General features: G+C 55.5%; 1 protein-coding gene and 2 long non-coding RNA genes across 5 annotated transcripts in view; 1 reads left to right on the plus strand and 2 right to left on the minus strand.

Annotated features, from left to right (window-relative positions):
- Positions 1–6511, plus strand: LOC309652465. 3 transcript variants are annotated; one of them, XR_014258719.1, is made up of 4 exons: positions 1–1256; positions 3606–4111; positions 5177–5274; positions 6319–6511. It is a non-coding gene; the product is annotated as an uncharacterized lncRNA (long non-coding RNA). The 3 variants fall into 3 exon arrangements; XR_014258718.1 differs by having other exon boundaries at positions 3606–5274; XR_014258720.1 differs by lacking the exon at positions 6319–6511 and having other exon boundaries at positions 5177–5450.
- LOC309652443 (putative bifunctional dTTP/UTP pyrophosphatase/methyltransferase protein) overlaps positions 5576–19377 on the minus strand; it is a 26644-nt gene continuing 12842 nt past the window's right edge. Inside the window, exons 8-13 of the mRNA XM_082446235.1 lie at positions 19036–19198; positions 15186–15376; positions 13641–13758; positions 12704–12847; positions 9529–9651; positions 5576–5871 (exon numbers count right to left, since the gene is read on the minus strand). Coding sequence (XP_082302361.1) covers positions 5669–5871; positions 9529–9651; positions 12704–12847; positions 13641–13758; positions 15186–15376; positions 19036–19198 — 942 coding nt within the window. The 3' untranslated portion in view covers positions 5576–5668. The remainder of the gene's footprint in view (positions 5872–9528; positions 9652–12703; positions 12848–13640; positions 13759–15185; positions 15377–19035; positions 19199–19377) is intronic.
- On the minus strand, positions 7180–9054 carry LOC309652475. The gene is made up of 2 exons (XR_014258739.1): positions 8752–9054; positions 7180–8539 (listed from the first exon to the last, which is right to left on the minus strand). It is a non-coding gene; the product is annotated as an uncharacterized lncRNA (long non-coding RNA).

Genomic DNA, 19377 nt, shown 5'->3' on the forward strand with positions numbered 1-19377 from the left:
CCTCGAGCGCCGCGCCCATTGGCTGTGCCACCAATCACGTCCCTCCCCTTCCCGCGTGCCGCGCCCCGGGGCATGTAGGGAGCTGGACCCCGCCCATGCGCCCTGCGGGCCGGGGGGCGCGGCGGCCGCCTTGACCTTATGAAGGTCACGCCGGGCCAGGGGGACGCGACAGACGGCGGTTGCGTAAGGGGAAGGACGGGGGTTGCTGAGTCCCACGCCCGATGTTCATCCTGCCCCGGCGCCGGCATCCCCTTCCTCGGATGCTCGGACCGCTGGGTTCGTCCCGGTGATCCCCGAGTCCCGGCCGCGACCCCAGGGATCGCCCAGCGGGAGGAGCGACAGTTCGCGGGGTCAGGGCCGGAGTAGGAGGCCGCCCCGAGCCCCCCAGGCCCGGTTTCTCGAGGGCTTGCCTGTCCCCTGCCCGGTAGACCCCGTTTCCGCCCGTAGGAGCGCCCCCGGAGGACCCTGCCCTGCCGTGGGGTCCCCCGACCCTGACCCCGAGACTCCGGGTGCACTGGGCGCGCCGGGCACTGGGGGGTCCCGGGGGGTCCCTCTCCACCCACCCGGCCGCTTTCCCTGGGCCCTGCCCTTCCGGGGCCCAGTGGGCCTCAGACTCGGGTCCCCCTGCCAGGCCGAGCTCTGCGACGTGGCGGCTCCCAGAGCGACAGGGGCACATGTGCTACCCGCACACGCTCACTAACACATGCACCCACGTTCCCATACCTAGACACGTGTCCACACTTGCCCACGCACACCTGCACGCACACCTGCATACACACGCAGGCAGGCACACATGCCACCCGCAGGAGTACATCTGTCCCCCTCCCCCCAGGAAGTCTCCTGAGACCTAGGTGTTTTGAAATGCTGTGAACTTTTTATTGAATTATAACTAAATGGCACAAGTCGTAAGTGTATCGTTCTGTGAATTTTCACAAAGTGAGTGCTATGGTGTCTCAGCACCCAGGTCAAGAAAGGATCCTTTTCTTGGTGCAAGGATGCGTCCTTTCATTTCTTATTTCCCTCCCTGCCTGTTTCTTCTCTTTCCCTCTTTTTTCTCTTTGCTCCACCCCCCCCCCCCCCCATATTTTCACGAGGGGCTTTCCTGCATCCCCTCCAGCCGGTGACGCTGGGTGGATGGATGCCAGGGGCGGGCCCACCAGAGCCCAGGGCACCCGGAGCCTGCCATTCGTTTCCCAGGTCCCCGGTGTCCTTGCAGGACCTTGCTCTGCCCTCTCCTGACCTCCGTGGAGAAGCAGGTAAGAGGCGGGGCCTGAGGCTGGTGCCGCTGCAGAGGGTGGTGCGGCTCAGGGCACGCACTGGGCGAGGATTGCTTTGTGTGTGTGTGTGTGTGTGTCGGGGGTGTGTGTGGGGGGCTTGATGTTCTGGCGCCTTCTGAGGCTTCACGGGACTGGGGGACAGAACAGATCTGGGGGCCCTGCCCGGCTCCCGCTGGCAGCAACCGCAGGGTTCTGGGGTAGAGGACAGAGTGGCTGTGGGTTCTGGGCAGGGACAGGGTGCTGGCTCCGTCTGGGCACTCCCAGGTGAGGAAAGCATCTCTCCTGTCTGCATTCGTACGCAGGAGCCACCTGTCTGGGCGTGGAGGGACCCTGTGATGGTTATCACTGCCCGCTGGGCCGACAGGGGCCAGCCAGCCGAAGCTGGTCCTGCAGGCTCCGGCTGTGAGGCCCTGGAAGTAGGCGCTTCTGTTGGAGAGCCTCTCCAGCCCCGGTGGGAGCGATTAACCTCTGAGCGACCCGCTCCCCTCCCCCAGGCAAGGGACACCCCTCCCTGTGCCCCACCTGCATTCCCAGCGCCCACCCCCCGCCCCCCCGCGCAGGTCAGCACCTCGCTGTTGGGAGGAATGAATGGATGTGACCTTTCCCCCCTCATTGCTAACTGGGGTTCAGAACGCGTTTTTCTTGAAAAAGCATCTCATGTGGGCCTTAGACGCAGACCCATCTGTCTGACCAGTGCATATGTGCATCTGTCGGGGTGGGGCTGAGCGGGGGTGACCCAGGCTTCGTGCTTCAGGGGGTCTGACCCAGGAGGGCGGCAGGACCACGCACAAGAGTGCCGTGTACTTGGGGAAGGAGGCAGACTGCGCACCGGGGATTGGAAAGGGAGAAAGGAGGCTGAGAGGTGGGGTTGCGGCGGGGAGAGGAAGGGGTTATGTTCTAGGATCCCCAGGGGCAGGGGTGGGGAGGGCGAGGTATGGCCCCCCCTTCCTCACGCTGCCCCAAGGTCTTACTACGACCTGGACAGTTTTAGAAGCTGAGTATCTGAAAAACGGGGGGCCTAACGAAAAGCGGTGGAGGAGGGGCTTAAAGATGACAGGTTTCCACTGACGGTTCAGAATGAGTCACAGAAGGGATGAGGGTGGCATGGGGGGAGGCCTTTAAGTGAACTGGTCTGGTGAGGGGCCGGGGGCTGCTCAGGGAAGGCGCCTGCCTGGTGGAGGGACCCTGCAGGGGGGGCCTGGGGGGGCCACATGCTGCTGTCTCGGGTGTCATCCTTATCGTCCCCTCCGCCCAGTCCCCGTCCGCCCCAGACAAGTGGAGAGGACAGAGGTGTCACCCAGTGATGGGTCCGGACGGCCAGGTCTGCAGCGGGCACTCAGACATCTCCTGAGTGAATGAATGAATGGATGGATGGATAGATGGATGGATGGATGAATGAATGGACAGGCCCGGTCTGCAGCAGACGCTCAAGACATCTCCTGAGTGAATGAATGCATGGATGGATGGATAGATGGATGGATGGATGAATGAATGGACAGGCCCGGTCTGCAACGGGCGCTCAGACATCTCCTGAGTGAATGAATGCATGGATGGATGGATGGATGGATGGATGGATGGATGGATGGATGGATGAATGAATGGACAGGCCCAGTCTGCAGCGGGCGCTCAGACATCTCCTGAGTGAGTGAATGGATGGATGGACAGGCCCGGTCTGCAGCGGGCGCTCAGACATCTCCTGAGTGAATGAATGCATGGATGGATGGATGGATGGATGAATGGATGGATAGGCCCGGTCTGCAGCGGGCGCTCAGACATCTCCTGAGTGAATGAATGCATGGATGGATGGATAGATGGATGGATGGATGAATGAATGGACAGGCCCGGTCTGCAGCGGGCACTCAGACATCTCCTGAGTGAATGAATGGATGGATGGATAGATGGATGGATGAATGAATGGATAGGCCCGGTCTGCAGCGGGCGCTCAGACATCTCCTGAGTGAGTGAATGGATGGATGGGTGGATGGATGGATGGATGGATGGATGAATGAATGGATAGGCCTGGTCTGCAGCGGGCGCTCAGACATCTCCTGAGTGAGTGAATGGATGGATGGATGAATGAAGGTGACCCGGAGGGCGGGCGTCAGGTCCAGGGCAGTTCCAGCCTAGAAATCCCTGTTGATTTAAAGACACAGGCACGTGCGGGTAGCCACACCCGTACGCTGTTTTACGCCAGCTTCCCCCAAAATCCTGCTTTTGCGTGTATTTCTAAGAAATGAAGAGACAGGTTGTAAGTCATATTTTCTCTTCTCACCTTTTAATTTCTTATCTTTTTCTTTTTTTCTTTTACTGCAAACTGTTGCAACACAGGAAGGAGAGAGCAGTATACGGAAGCCGTGGGCCCTTCATTGCTCCCACACGTCATCTGCCCGTGACTCTTCCAACTGGGCGTGTCCCTCGGGTGCATCCTTGGTTCACGGGCACAGCCGTGGGTCAGAGCCCTGCCTGTAGCAGCCCCGCAGCCCGCAGTGCGCGCAGTAGCCAGGACTAAGGGGGGGTCGGGCACCACCCCCCTCCCCCCGGCCGTGGCGGGCGCTCTGACACCTCCGGTTACAAGTGCAGTTTCTTCTAGCAAAGCCAGTGTCAAGACGGCTGGCTCCCTGACCGGCCAGAGCGCAGGCGTTCCACATGCCCTGTACCCATCGCTTGTCACTGGGGACCCAGCCCTGCTGCAACACGGTGCCCTTGGCTGAGGCAGGGTCACCTGCAGGGACTCACCTCTTCTCCCGGGAGAGGAAGGGGGCGGAAGGGAGTGGCCCCCGGTGAACCGCGCAGCAGATGTGGCCCTGCCAGCGGCCGAGCACCGCCCTGCCCAGGTGAAGGGCCGGGGCAGGCAGAGGGGCCCCGGGTGGGCGGGGCGCTCTGCTCTGCACTCCTGCGAGCCTGGCTGCAGTTTCACTGAGGCTGCAGGTCCACACCGGGGCCAGACGGACGCGGGGCCGTGACCCCTGTCCTTTGCCCCTCTCACTCGGGAGAGCTGCCGGCACTCCATCGGGATGGCACAGCTCCCTTTACAACCAGTGTGTCATTTCCTCCCTCCTCTCTCTTTGCCTCACATGGAGACACAATTTGTGATTTTTTTTCTTTAAATTGGAGTCTGTCCAAAATTATATATTTGTGTGTGTGTGGATATTATGTTATAAATATATACTTATACATTTATATATGACATACATAGTTTGTATGCTCTAAATATATGATATATTCTTTTATTTTAAAGGATTTAAAAAAATTATTTATTTTTGGCTGCGTTGGGTCTTCGTTGCTGCATGCAGGCTTTCTCTAGTTGTGGTGAGTGGGAGCTACTCTGTTGCGGTGCGCGGGCTTCTCATTGCGGTGGCTTCTTTTGTTGTGGAGCACGGGCTCTAGGCGCGTGGGCTTCAGTAGTTGTGGCTCACGGGCTCAGTCGTTGTAGCTCACGGGCTCTAGAGCGCAGGCTCAGTAGTTGTGGCTCACAGGCTCAGTAGTTGTGGCTCATGGGCTCTAGAGCACAGGCTCAGTAGTTGTGGCGCATGGGCTTAGTTGCTCCATGGCATGTGGGATCTTCCCGGACCAGGGCTCAAACCCGTGTCCCCTGTGTTGGCAGGCGGATTCTTAACCACTGCGCCACCAGGGAAGCCCCTAAAATATATCCTTACACCTAGAAAATAATACGTCTCTATTTTTGGAAGTTATGTATCTAACAGTCTGTGGTGGTTTTAGCTGGAAAGCACAGGTGAACTGTCAACACTCAACAGGGGGCCTGTTTGAAAGGACCCCATGTGACATTCGGGGCACTGTTTTCTAACGATAACGGTGTACACGTAACAGACAACGTACACATTGCTACGCAGTCACCACTGTGCTCGCCTAGTCTTTAAGAGACACTTGGCCTCACACAGGTGTCTGGAGGACGTTTGCAGTAAACAAGCATCCTGACCCCGTAAACCTCCCCCCGCGTGAGCTCCCGGACGCGGTTTCACCATGGACGGGGGCAGAGGCGGGTTCCGCCGCCCTGAGCGTAAGAGAAGGCATCCACCGATCGGTGTGTCCACACGGCCGGGAGGGCAGAGGACAAACGCACTGAAAATAGGAGTGAAGCACTGGGAAATAGGATCTAGATGCGCCGAGATCTAGTCACCAGCGAAGAGGGAGCGAGGGAGATGCTGACATCTCCCGGGGACCTGGCCTGGCCCTCGCATCCCCCGCCGGCCCCGGGGCCCCCCCGCCCCCGGCCCGCGCGTCCCACCACCGGGCGCGTCCCCCGCGTCCAGAGCGCCACAGACGCGCGGAGACAGCCGTGCTTTCCGCCTCCTTTAATCTGTCCGGTGACACCTGCTCTCCAGGAACCCTTCACTGCCGGGCGCTGGGCCCCGCCGGGTTCCCGGTGACCCTCAGGGCGCAGCTCGGGTGCCCAGGACCACGCGCAGCAGGTCCCCCGCACGCGCCACCCGCACGTCCCGGAAGCCGTGTCGCTGCAGGAGGCGGCGGTGCTCGTCGGGGCTCCGGGGCTGCCCGGCGCTCAGGGTCCGCAGCCGGGGGCTCCGCGACGCCCCCTCCTCCTCCACCGCCGCTTCCGCCACCAGGAGGCCACCGCCTGGGGAGCCAGAGACGCAGAGACAGAGAGAGACGGGGTGGGGGAGGAGTCTCAGGACCCAGCCTGCGGGGGCCCCGGGCTCCCCACTGAAGGGCTTCGCTGCAGGAAGACACGGACGGCAGGGGTTCTGAGTGTAGGGACACAGCCGCAGCCTCCCTGATGCCGTAAGGGACCGCACAGGGACTTCCCTGGCAGCAGTGTCCCAGGCGGACCTGTGGCACAGGGCTGCCACCGGCCACGAGGGCACCAGGAGCGGGATTTTTTTTCTTTTTTCTGACTTTTAATTGGTTCAGTGAGATTATCTTTTTTTTTTTTTTTAATTATAGTTGATTTGCAACGTGTTAGTTTTAGGTGTACAGACAAGTGGTTCCGTTATACATGTACGTATATAGAGCAGAGTTCCCTGTGCTGTACAGTAGGTCCTTGTTGGTTCTCTGTTTTATGTAGCGTGGTGTTTGCATGTGGAGCTGCACGTCGCTGGGAGCAACGTACACGAGAGCCGTGGGAAGTAGAAAGTACGCGTGCGTGTTCACACTCCTGTACCTGCCCACCTCTCGGCGTATGTGTTTTCAGGAGCGCTTGTGACGGAGGAGGAGCCAAGCCAGGAGAAGATAATCCGAGGGGCAGGAGGCCGAGGGGCAGGAGGCCGAGGGGCAGGAGGCAGAGGGGCAGGAAGCCGAGGGGCAGGAGGCAGAGGGGCAGGAGGCCGAGGGGCAGGAGGCCGAGGGGCAGGAGGCAGAGGGGCAGGAGGCCGAGGGGCAGGAGGCCGAGGGGCAGGAGGCAGAGGGGCAGGAGGCCGAGGGGCAGGAGGCCGAGGGGCAGGAGGCAGAGGGGCAGGAAGCCGAGGGGCAGGAGGCTGAGGGGCAGGAGGCAGAGGGGCAGGAAGCCGAGGGGCAGGAAGCCGAGGGGCAGGAGGTAGGTTACGCGTGCTTCTTCCTTTTGTTTGGCTTACCTGGGGAGACCCCCAGAAAACGCGCAAAGCAGGTGGTGGCACACGCGCCCCAGCTCTGCACGCCGGTGACGGTAACTGGGAGAATTCTGGTGCAAAATCTCATTTGGGTTCTAGGCATTTCAGTAAACATGAAGTTAACAAAATGGGGATCATAGCCCCACACTGTTAGTTATAAAATCAGCTGCAAGGATATCTGGTACAACACAGGGGACAGAGCCCATATTTTATAACTATAAATGGAGTGTAAGCTTTAAACATGGCGAATTACTATACTGCACACCTGTAACTTATGTAACATCGTACAGCAACTCTACTTCAATAAAAAGAACTGGGATCATATGCTATGCTCACTCTGTTCTCTGTCAGTTTTTATGTTTTTCAAACTCGTGGATACACGGGCTTATTAACTCAATGGGCTCCAAAAGCCTTATATTAAAGGAAGTCTTTTTTTTTTTTTTTTGGCCTCGCCGTGCAGCTGGCAGGATCTTACTTCCCTGACCAGGGTTTGAACCCGTGCCCTCGGCACTGAAAGCGCAGACTCCTAACCACTGGACCGCCAGGGAATTCCCAGGAGGTCACGCTCAATTCTTATCTGTGACCCCACTGTCCCCAGGGTGCAGGCAACCTTTGCAATCCCAGCTACGGGGGTGGAGGGAAGCCCTGGTTCCCGGTGCCTGCCAATTTCTGAGCTCTAAGTATTTCCTCCACGGCCAATTTCACGCTGACAGCTTGGTATGAGCTGGCTGGCAGGAGTGCTGAACATCTAACAAGCAGTTCTAGCCAGCAGGTCTAAGCTGCAACACACCCATGGACCCCCGCCCCCAAAAACCCTTCGCAGTATAAACGCGACTTCGAACTGACTGTCCGCAGGTTCAGTGACTGTCTCTGAGGTGGGTGAGAATCCAGCTCTCACATCTCCCGGCCCTGCCCCGCCCCCAGGGGCACCCCTGTTGTGCGATTCCTTCCTTCTCAACCGTGTTCCATCCATCACGTGGGGGCTCTGGTCTCGGGCTGGGGACGCAGCAGGGAGCAGACAGGAACCGGCCCTCCTGGGGCCACTTTCCTGGGGAGGGCACCCCGAATGTCCGTGTGATGCCCCTGTGACCACATGAATACCGGCATCTCACAGGCTGTGTGGGTGTCCTGGGGCGGCCGGAACAAAATACTTAAAACCACAGACCTCCATCCTCCCCCAGTTCTGGGGACCAGACGTCTGAGGTCAAGGTGTCCCAGGGCCGCGTTCCCTCCAGAGGCTCCAGGGGAGGGTCCTTCCCGCCCCTTCCAGCTTCTGGGGGCTCCAGGCGTCCCTGGGCTTGTGGCCGCATCCCTCCCGTCTCTGCCTCTGTCTTCCCGGGGCTTCTCCTCTGTGTCTGTGTCTCTCCTCTTCTGTCTCTTAGAAGGACCCTGTCATTGGATGTAGGGCCACCCTCCTCCAGGAGGACCTCACCTCAGACCCTTCACTTCATCACATCAGCAAAGACCCTACTTCCAAACAAGATTCTAGGTGGACGTGAATTTTGGGGGGGACCGTCTTCATCGTGCTACAGGGACCAACAAGAACGCCTCAACTACACGGTTGTCTTGGGGACTGAAACCGGCTCATTTAAAGAATGTACTTAACCTTCCGCGCTTTTCTTCATATTTTCCTAGGCGTTTCCCTGGCGGCCCAGTGGTTAGGGCTCCACGCGTCCAATGCAGGGGGTGCGGGTTTGATCCCTGGATGGGGAACTAGGATCCCGCTTGCCGCGTGATGCAGCCAAAAAATATATATATAAATAAAATAAAAGAGGGGATATATGTATACATATAACTGATTCACTTTGCTGTACAGCAGAAACTAACACAACATTGTAAAGCAACTATACTCTAAAAAAAGAATACATAAATTTAACTAAAAAAAAAAAAAAAAGAAACGGCCCTTTGGGTACCCCAGGTGGAGGTGCCCGTCGCAGCTTGCAGGGCTCAGACCCCAGGGGAGGGGCTGCAGTCGTACTAAGCCGCACGGGTCCTGGGAACAGGTCACGGCTACAGGAGACGGGGCCCCAGGACGGCGGCCACACGGTCACTTCCTGCAACACCGCCCACGTGGACTCAGCCCTCATTCTGGCTTTTGTCCGAAATAAGAGATCGGGAACGGGGGTCGTTTTCCTGAGAGCTGGAGAACAGGAGGGGCGTTTGGGTGTTGAAGGTGACCCCGGATTGTTGATTATTTTGTTCCATAACCGCACAGAAGAGGCAGCGGAGGTGCCCCAGGAGATGCCAGGGTCGCAGGACGTGGAAAGAGAGCTCGTCTTGCGCCGCTGGACGTGGGGACGCAGGGAGGGGCCCGGGCGGCTTGGTCCCCTCGACTCCACGAGCCCGATGACCCACGTTGGCCCTGAGCGCCGTGGGGACAGGCTGGGTACCACAGAGCAGCCCGGAAAATCATCATCATCGGAGGAGGGAGACCCTGAGCCCAGCGGGGCCCGGGGAAGGACACGGCCGCAGGGGGCGTCCATGAGCCCGAGACCCCAGACGCTGGCGCCAGAAAGTTCAGAAACGCATCACTGACACCCGAGAATGAGGTACGTCCTCGGGGAGCCGGTAAACTGAGCACCAGATGGCGGGCTGGAGGACGGGGAGCTTCCTCTATAACATGTACTCTTTTTTTAAATTGGAAACTGTCTTTATGTGTTACAAAAGGCAAGTGCCTGATGTGGTCTGACCTGGTTTGCAGCTGCTCGAGATCCGGCTCAGTAACTTGTGGAGTCTGTCATCCGGCCAGTCCTGCAGAATTCTGGAAAGAACGTACAGATCTGCTTCTGGGAGGTTGTCTTTGAAAAAGTCACCTGGTTTTAAAACAAATGGGATTGAGCCGTTAGGGCCACAGGAACTGGGCCTGCACCCGACGGAAAGGAGTTGCACCACGTTCTACAAGGAATGAAACCGAAAGAGACACTGCCTGCGGTGGGGACGTCTGTGTTCTCCAAGAAAGAGACGTTCGAGGGCTGACCTGGGGACGGGCCCTCCGGAGACAGGGTCTCTGCGGTTGAAATGAAGGGAAGGCTCGGAGATGAGCTCCTCCTGGAGGAGGGTGGCCCTACATCCAATGACAGGGTCCTTCTAAGACACAGAAGAGGAGAGACACAGACACAGAGGAGAAGCCCCGGGAAGACAGAGGCAGAGACGGGAGGGATGCGGCCACAAGCCCAGGGACGCCTGGAGCCCCCAGAAGCTGGAAGAGGCGGGAAGGACCCTCCCCTGGAGCCTCTGGAGGGAGCGTGGCCCTGGGACACCTTGACCTCAGACGTCTGGTCCCCAGAACTGGGGGAGGATGGATTCGGGTCATTTTAAGCCCCCACTTTGGGGTCATTTGTCCCTGCAGCTACCAAATGTGTATCTCTAACTGTGGACACAGACACCTTTGCTATTTGTTACTCCTAACCCTGCCTCGTTCCACAGTGGATTAGATGTAGCTCACATTTACACACACAAAACAAGAAAGAAAACATTTCGAATTGGCATGAAGGGAGAGTAAACACGGGGGTGCAGACAAGTCTACAAGGGGTGGCCCCAGACAGCTGCACAGAGATGGACAATATGCGCCGCCTCTTTTCTTTTTTCTTTTTTTTTTGCGTTGGTGGTTCTCTTTCCTATATATGGTGAATCAGTAGCACAGCTTCCGTCGTGCTGCTCCTAGATTTGAAGCTTTAGGGTGTGTCTCTGTCAGCTCAGGCAGAGGCAACAAAGTCCCACCGACAGGGGCTTCAACAACGCACGTTGATTTCTCACGGTCTGGAGGCTGGACATCCGAGATCAAGGTGTTGGCAGGGTCAGTTCCCGGTGAAGACCCTCTTCTAGGCTTGTAGGTAGTGGTCTACTCGTTGTGTCCTCACAGTGGGGAGACACAGATGATAGAGAGATAGATAGATACGTACATACATAGAACAGATAAATGATAGGTGAATGGATGGATGGAGAGACAGATGATAAATAGTAGGTAGACAGATGATAGATATATGATTGATATAAAGACAGAGAGGTAGATAAATGATAGATTGATAAATATTGAATAGATAGGTATAGATAATAGATAAATGATAGATACATAGATGATACCTAGATTGATAACAGATATGACGGATGGATGAAGAGATACATAGATATAGACGTGATAGATAAATAGATGATAGATAATAGAATAGATATGATGGATGGATACATAGATGATATAGACAGATAATAGATATTAGATAAATAGGATAGATAGGACAGATAAATGATAGGTGGATGGATGGATAGATGATAAATAATAGATGATAGATATATAGATAAATGATAGATGATTGATATAAAGACAGGTAGATAAAAGATAGATATGATAGATAGCTACATTGATAGTTACATAGATGGTAGATGAATAAATGGATGAATGGATGGATAGATAGCTAGATGGTAGATATAATGCATGGACAGATAGATAGATGATAGATGGATGGATAGATAGATATGGATGGACACATAGATACACTGATAGATGAATAAGTGGATGGATGGATAGATGATAGAGAGATAGATAAACGATACACAGAGGATGGATGGATAGATGATAAATGTTACATACACAGATAGATAGATGATAGATGGATGGATAGATGGATAGATATGGATAGATAGATACACTGATAGACAAATAAGTGGATGGATGGATAGATGATAAAGAGATAGATAAACGATACATAGATAGATAGATGATGGATGGATAGATGATAGATAAACGGTACATACATAGATAGATAGATGATGGATAAACGATAGATACATAGATAGATGTTCCTGGTGTCCCTTCTAAGGACGCGGTCTTGCTGGATTAGGACTCCACCCTTGTGACCTCCTTCACCTTAATTACCTCCAGATAGGAGTCACACTGGGGGTGGGGCTTCAACATAGGCACTTGGGGACACAATTCAGTCCACAGCAGGGTGACTGGTTCTTTTTTTTAAGTAGGAAAGTATCAGGCGGTCGTGGGGCACAGGTCCCTCTAGCACATCCACCCTCAGGGCCACAGTGTGGATGAGTCACCAGGTGTCAAGAGTTTCCCTTCAATCCGGTCCCGCCGGGAATTCCTTCCTCACATCCACCCCAAGGCCTTCCTGCTGTAGCCCCCACGTCACTTCCCTGTGAGGCTTGGGTCGCTGGTCGACATCTGCAGACGCCAATCTTGGCCCGTGCCCATCCCCACCTGCCCTCCCGCCCGGCTACTGCCCTCGCTGAGAACTTCAAACTCCTGTTCTTGGGGTTTGCAGATGCGCCCGTGTGCAGACGTGCACACACACACCGAGATGCACACACACAGACACATACGCATATAGAGACACATCAACACACAGATACATACATGTATAGAGACACACAGAGACACTGAGATACACAGACACACAGATACACCAGTATATATGCACACACAGACACACAGAAACATGGATATAAGACACATACAGACACACAGAGAATACACACAGATATACACATACACAGGTATAAACATTCAGACACAGGAACATGGATACATACACAAACACACGGATACATACATATACATGTACATAGACACACAGAAACACACAGATCCACACATACAGACACAGAAACACACAGAAACGTGCGTATATACACATACACACACACAGACCCAGATACATACCCACAGATACAGAAACACACAAACAAAAACACACACACTCAGACATACAGACAGAAACACAGAGAAAGATGGATACACACACAGACACAGACACACTCACATATACCGACACATACAGACCCACACACCCGCTCTGTATACGAGATAAATAAGGTCACCTAAATGCTGACACCCGGCGGACATGAAGCCACACTGACCTGGCACAAAGCGGATCCGCTCTGTCTGTCGTCCGCCACGCTGAAAGCCCCCAGAGAGCTCAATGACCTCTGGGAGGTCAAACACAGTCACCTGCAGATGCGGGTACTCTCGGGCGAGCTCGTGGGCCAGGATGCCCGTGCAGCCTGTGAGAAGCAAAGGCAGACTCTGGACCCTCCTGGCGTGTACGAAACCCTTGCAGTGTCTCCAGAGTTCAGCTCTGGCAAAACCAAAACGATGCTCTCAGATGTGGCCTGAGGCTTGTGCCCCGAAATGAGGTCAGCCAGTGGGGAGATCACTGGTGTCTCAAAGTCAGGGCCTCATGGGCGGGTGCTGGCCCAGAGCAGGTGAGTGGGGTGGGCACAGACTCGTGGGGAATCCTGACAGCAAAGCTCTAGGGAGTTGTACTCTTCCCTGCCCCTTTCTGCTGCGGGAATGCAGACGCAATGGCTGGTGCCACAGCAGCCACTCTGGGCCACCAGGAGGAAAGGTGTGCAGAGGGTGGGGAAATGCAAGCTGGCAGCTCAGGAGCCCTCCTAGGACACTAATCCCACTACACCCCTTGGGCAGGGCATCTACTCCTCCTCCATCCACTGTCCTGAGGAAAGGATTTTCTGGGATGGGGTGGAGGGTGTGTGTGGCATAATACCTGATGCGATGGCAGCAGATGGGCTTCACGGCCCCTCCCCTACTTGGCAGCCACCAGGAAGGGTCCCATAACCTCTACAGGGGTCCTGGGCCATCCCTGGGACCTCCTAGCACTTGGGAATATCAGCCCAAGCCCCCGCACCCACCCTGGATATATTTAGGTCCCCAGATGGTTTGTAGAGATAAACCCATTCTGCAATTCTTATTAGCAGGTAAGGTGCCCTAGATTTAATACGAGAGAAGAAACGCATGTAGCCCTTTGCACCCGACTCCTGGAGGGGGTGAATGTACCTCCCAGGTCGCAGGCAGAGGTGAATCGGGACAGGTCGAAGGCCGTGGCCACGTGGTGGGCGGTCAGCTTGCTGAGGCTGTGCATGGCCCTCATGAACTGCAGCGTCATCTCCCTGCTCTGGTGGTGGAAGCAGGGTCTGAGGAGACCCACCCGGAGCCCAGCCCGTCCTGCACCCGGGATGAGGTTCCACCTGGCATTTGTGTGGGTGGGGAGCTTAGGAGGGATCATGGAGAGGGGTCTGGGGTAGAGCAGGGTGGGGAGGGGTCGGGGTAGAGCAGGGCGGGGAGGAGTCCGGGGTAGAGCAGGGCGGGGAGGAGTCCGGGGTAGAGGAGGGCGGGGAGGAGTCCGGGGTAGAGCAGGGCGCGAGGGGTCCGGGGTAGAGCAGGCTGGGGAGGGGTCCGGGGTAGAGCAGGGCGGGGAGGGGTCCGGGGTAGAGCAGGCTGGGAGGGGGCACTGGTCTGAACTGTGTCCAGCTCGGCGGCGAGGCTGGAGTGCTGCCAGAAGGGCAGCTCCGCTGAATCCTGACACGGCGCACCCTCAGGGTCTGATTTCCAGTTTGCAGAGGGTCTCCTCCCGGGAGACTGCCGACTCCCCATTCGGGTCTCACTGGACCAAACCAGGAGGACTTAGGGGGTATCGACCCCCTGCCCCCTCAGCTGTCATCTCACTGAGGATGATCTGATCTGATCGTTTACAGAGACCAGGGCTCCCTGCCCAGCTCCCCGGTGGGGTCCATGTGTGCTCGGGCCCCACCCAGGCGGGAGGGAATGAGTCCCTGGGTCAGAGAAGGAGGCCGGCAGGACAGCGTGCAGGGGACCCACCTGGGCCTGACCCTCTTAGGGCTCCGGAGGGTGGGCAGGAGGAGAGGGATGGGCAGGGAGTCAGCCCAAATCCCAAGGGGCGGGGGGGGGGGGGGGGGCGGGTGCAGACAGGGGCCGCGGGGGCCAGAGTCGTTTGCCTGAGGCCACGGATGGTGGTGCTGCCATTTCACCCAGATTTGGGGCCTGGGGACCTCGGCATCTCCCAGGACACTGTCCTCTATGACCCCTCGAGACCCTCCAAGACCACCCAAGATCTTCCAAGACCCTCTGAGACCCTCCAAGACCCTCCGAGACCCCCCAAGACCCTCAGATACCACCCAAGACCCTCTGAGACCCTCCAAGATCAGCCAAGACCCTCTGAGACCCCTTCCCTCCCACACAACAGTGAACAGGGGTCGTGGGTGCCAGGGGGCGGGGGAAGGGCCGGGAAGCCCTTTGCACACCCTGCACTGAGCTGAGAAGCAGAAGTCTGTGCAATTCAACTCCACGTAGGAAACACGGTGCCTTGATTCAAGGCAGCCCCTTCCTAGAAAAACCCTCCTTTCAGAAGCTGTGACCAGCCAGCCGCACCCTCCCCACCACGGCGTCCCCACCGTTCCCCATCTGCAGCCTCCCGCTGGGATTCCCAACCGATTCCGACCGTCCCGAATCTGAGACGTTTCCGTGCCCACTGGTCCCTCAGCAGCACCGACGGGACGTGAGAGGAACACGGGCTTACAGTACCTGGGACAGCTGCTCCTCCTCCTCCGTCACCCCCAGAGCCCCGCGGGCCTGGCCCGCCCCCTCCCGCACGGCCAGGCCCAGGCGTGTGAAGACGCCCCAGACGTGGGCGTCATTGTACTCGGCCAGGCCCAGGAGAGAGTGTTCGCCGTCTGACACCAGGTGCAGGGTCGCCACCGCCGTGTTGCTGTAACCTGAAAGGACAGGCGTCGTGTGCCGGCTCAGCTGACCGCGGGGCGAGCCACCGCCCAGCGTCACCGGGATGTCAGCACAAGCATCGTCTCTCCGGCTAAGTGCCAAGCGCACGGACGCCCAGAGGCAAGGACGCAAGGATGCTGCTCTTCCTCGAGGTGACCCTCCAAGCCCCCGGGACGGTCACTTGGCCAGGCTACAGTCCCCAGTGAGACGTCCCCATCGGGGAGAGGGCGCGGTTTGGTCACGTGCTTGGCACCTCCAAGTCGGCGGACTTTGGGTGAAGGAGGTGGCGCTAGGTAACGTGGGTGGGTCTCACCCCGTCAGCTGAAGGCCTCGAGAGCAGACAAGCACCGAGCGGCCAGCCGGAGGGGTTCAGACGCGCCGGAGCCCAAAGGCACAGACAGCAACTGCTCGCAACCAGCCCGTCCGTATCCCGCGGGGTCTGCCTCTCCGGAGCCCTGAGTGGTGCGGGGCAGCCCGCTCTCCTCCCACTTCCCGGCGGGCTGTCCATCCGGCCCGGCCCCCAGGGGCCCTGCCGGGACACCCCCACCTGCAGAATCGGAGGCTGCAGGCAGAGGGGACGGCAGCTGAGACCCCCTGTACCTCCACAGCCCCACGTAACACCGGTCATCGGACGGAAAGAACGGCATGGGGTCTACGGTTTTCCTTTTCTGAACTTTTAAGAAGCTTATTGAAACTAACTGTCCATTCGGCACTTTATTTTTTTAATTAATTAATTATATTTATTTTTGGCTGCGTTGGGTCTTTGTTGCTGTGCGCGGGCTTTCTCTAGTTGCGGCGAGCGGGGGCTGCTCTTTGTTGCGGTGCGCGGGCTTCTCATTGTGGTGGCTTCTCTTGTTGTGGAGCACGGGCTCTAGGCGCACGGGCTTCAGGAGTTGCAGCACGTGGGCTTCAGGAGTTGTGGCACGTGGGCTCAGTAGTTGTGGCTCGCGGGCTCTAGAACGCAGGCTCAGTAGTTGTGGCACGTGGGCTTAGTGGCTCCGCAGCATGTGGGATCCTCCCGGACCAGGGCTTGAACCCGTGTCCCCTGCATCGGCAGGTAGATTCTTAACGACTGCACCACCAGGGAAGCCCCATTCGGCACTTTACATGTTGCCTTTGTTTTAGAAACTGAATTTTTATTGTTGCTTAATTTTCTTTTTCTTTTTTGTGGCGGCACCGCACGGCACGCGGGATCTTAGTTAGCGGTGGAACCCAGGCCCCCTGCAGTGGAAGCGCGGAGCCTTAACCACTGAACCGCCAGGGAAGTCCTCACACGTTTTTTTAAAGACTGTTATCTTTAATTATATAAATATACATTTTTTAAAAACTTTTTATTTTATATGGGAGTATAGTTGATGAGCAATGTTGTGTTGGTTTGAGGTGCACTCAAAGACTTCTAAGACACTCCTCAGGTAGCAGGAATTGAAAGCCCGGACCTCAGACCCTTTCTCCACATTTGGTCATTATTTTCAGTTGAGGAGAGGGGCTTCCCTGGTGGCGTAGTGGTTAAGAATCTGCCGGCCAATGCAGGGGACACGGGTTCGAGTCCTGGTCCGGGAAGATCCCACATGCCACGGAGCGACTAAGCCCATGCACCACAACTACTGAGCCTGCGCTCTACAGCCCGCGAGCCACAGCTACTGAGCCCACATGCCACAACTACTGAAGCCCGCGCACCTAGAGCCCGTGCTCCGCAACGAGAGAAGCCACCGCGATCGGAAGCCCGCGCACCACAATGAAGAGTATCCCCCGCTCGCTGCAACTAGAGAAAGCCTCCAGGCAGCAACAAAGACCCAATGCAGCCAAACATAAATAAATAAATTTATTTAAAAAAGAAAAAAATGGAGGAGAACGTTACTAAGGTGCTCTGGCTGGGGGGGAAGTTCTGCATCCTGTGACCCAAATCTTTAGCGTGTACTTGTCCGCCTCTCGTATGAGGGGCAGCTCTGGGGGGCTTCCGCCAGCACCCTGCTTCCCTCCTCACCACAGAAGCGACGCTGTGTCTCCTGCTCTGGGGTCTCCTGAGCCCCTGCCTCTCTCCACCTGCTCAAGGACCAGATGGTCTGAGAACACCCTCCAGAGCTCTGTGCACCCAGCAAACCCACACTGTCACCCTTCGTCCGTCCGTTTACCTCGTCTGCCATCTACTTCGTTTTGTCTGTCTATCTATGTATCTACCTACCCATCTATTACCTATCAGTCATCTACATGTATCTCTCTCGTCTAGTAACCCTCTATCTTCAACATCACCTATTCACCCATCTACCATCCACCTATCCATTTACCATCTATCACCTGTGCAAGTATACATGTACCTATTTGCCTATCAATGATCTTTTTATCATCTCTCTATTCATCTGTCATTTACCCATCCACCCATCTATTATCTATTCATCCATCCCTCCATCTATCATGTATTTTCTATCATCTATCTGTCTTTCTATCATCTATCGATCATTGATCTAGGCATCCATCATATCTATTCTATTATCTATCTATCTCTATCATCTATCATTGATCTACGCATGCATCATATCTATTCTATTATCTATCTCTATCAGCTACCTGTTCATCCATCTACTTACCTATTTACATACCTAAGTATCCACCCATCAATCAATCTATCTACCTATGCATCTATAACCTATCAATCATCTCCATGTATCTCTCTCATCTATTAATCATCTATCTTCATCATCATGTATCCATCTATGTATCTATTTATTTACTTATCATCTAGCATTTGTGTATGTATCTATGTATGTATCGATCATATCTATTATCTATCTTTTTATCATCTGTCTATTCATCTATTATTTATCCATCCACCCATCTATTATCTATTCATCTATCATTTATCTATCTATCCACCCATCTATTATCTATCATCTCTATTATCAATTTATATCTATTGATCTATCAATCTATCTAGTACCTATTTATCCACCCACCCATCCATCCATCATCTTATCCATCTACTTATCCTATTATCTATCCATCCATCCATTTATTTATCCATCCACCTGTCCTCTATTTATGTATCACCTATCAACCTAGCTATCTTTCTATCCTCTACCTCTTCATCCATCTATCTGCTTATCTATCTACATATCTATGCACCCACCTATCAACCAAACAATCCATCTATCCGTCATTTATCCGTCCACCCATCTATTACCTATTTGTTCATTCACCCATCCACGTATCATCTGTTTATCTATCATCTATCTATCCATCCATGTACCTATCTATCACCTCTATTATCAATCGCTATCTATCTGTCCATCCATCCACCTCATCTGTCTGCCTATCTAAACACATAAGTAAGAATAAACAGATATCTTATGCTGTGCACACATTCATACCCTATGGGCTGTCTCTCTCGAGAACCCTGGCTGATACAGGCCCTCTGAGCCCATAAAGAAGTCTGTCTCCTCACACACACACACACACACACACACACACGCACACACACACACACACGCGCGTTTCCTCCTTCCGCCCACCCTCTGCTCCTGACCCTCTGGGGCATTCCTGGGGCAGAGGGGTGATGGATGATGGTCTGTGCTCCCCGCCTCGGCTCAGAAGCCGCTGTCACTTGGTGACTTGGTCTCGCAGGCAGAGCTGCTGGGAAGACACCCTGCGAGCCCCTCACCTCTGCGCGTCTTCTCCAGTAACCCCAGGGCCGCGCAGACATCCAGCAGCTGCTCGGTCCCCCCCGCGCAGGCGTCGAGTTTGCGGGCGACATCCACGGCCTTCAGGGGGCCTTGGTCTTTCAACACATCAAACAGTTTGAGCTTGCAAGCCGTGAACAGGACCTGTCCGCGAAGAACAGTTACAGTGGGACATACAACGTGACTTATCAATTGCTCTATATTCCCAGGGGCTCCAAAGAGGGAGGGCAGGACGGTCGAAAACATCGAGCTCAAGGGAAACTTCTGCAGAGGAGAGTGGGTCGTGGCTCCAGGGTGTACAAGGTTTGCTCCAGGTAAGACCA

This window comes from Balaenoptera physalus, assembly GCF_965194825.1.
Source record: "Balaenoptera physalus genome assembly, chromosome: X".
Taxonomy (NCBI): Eukaryota; Metazoa; Chordata; class Mammalia; order Artiodactyla; family Balaenopteridae; genus Balaenoptera; species Balaenoptera physalus.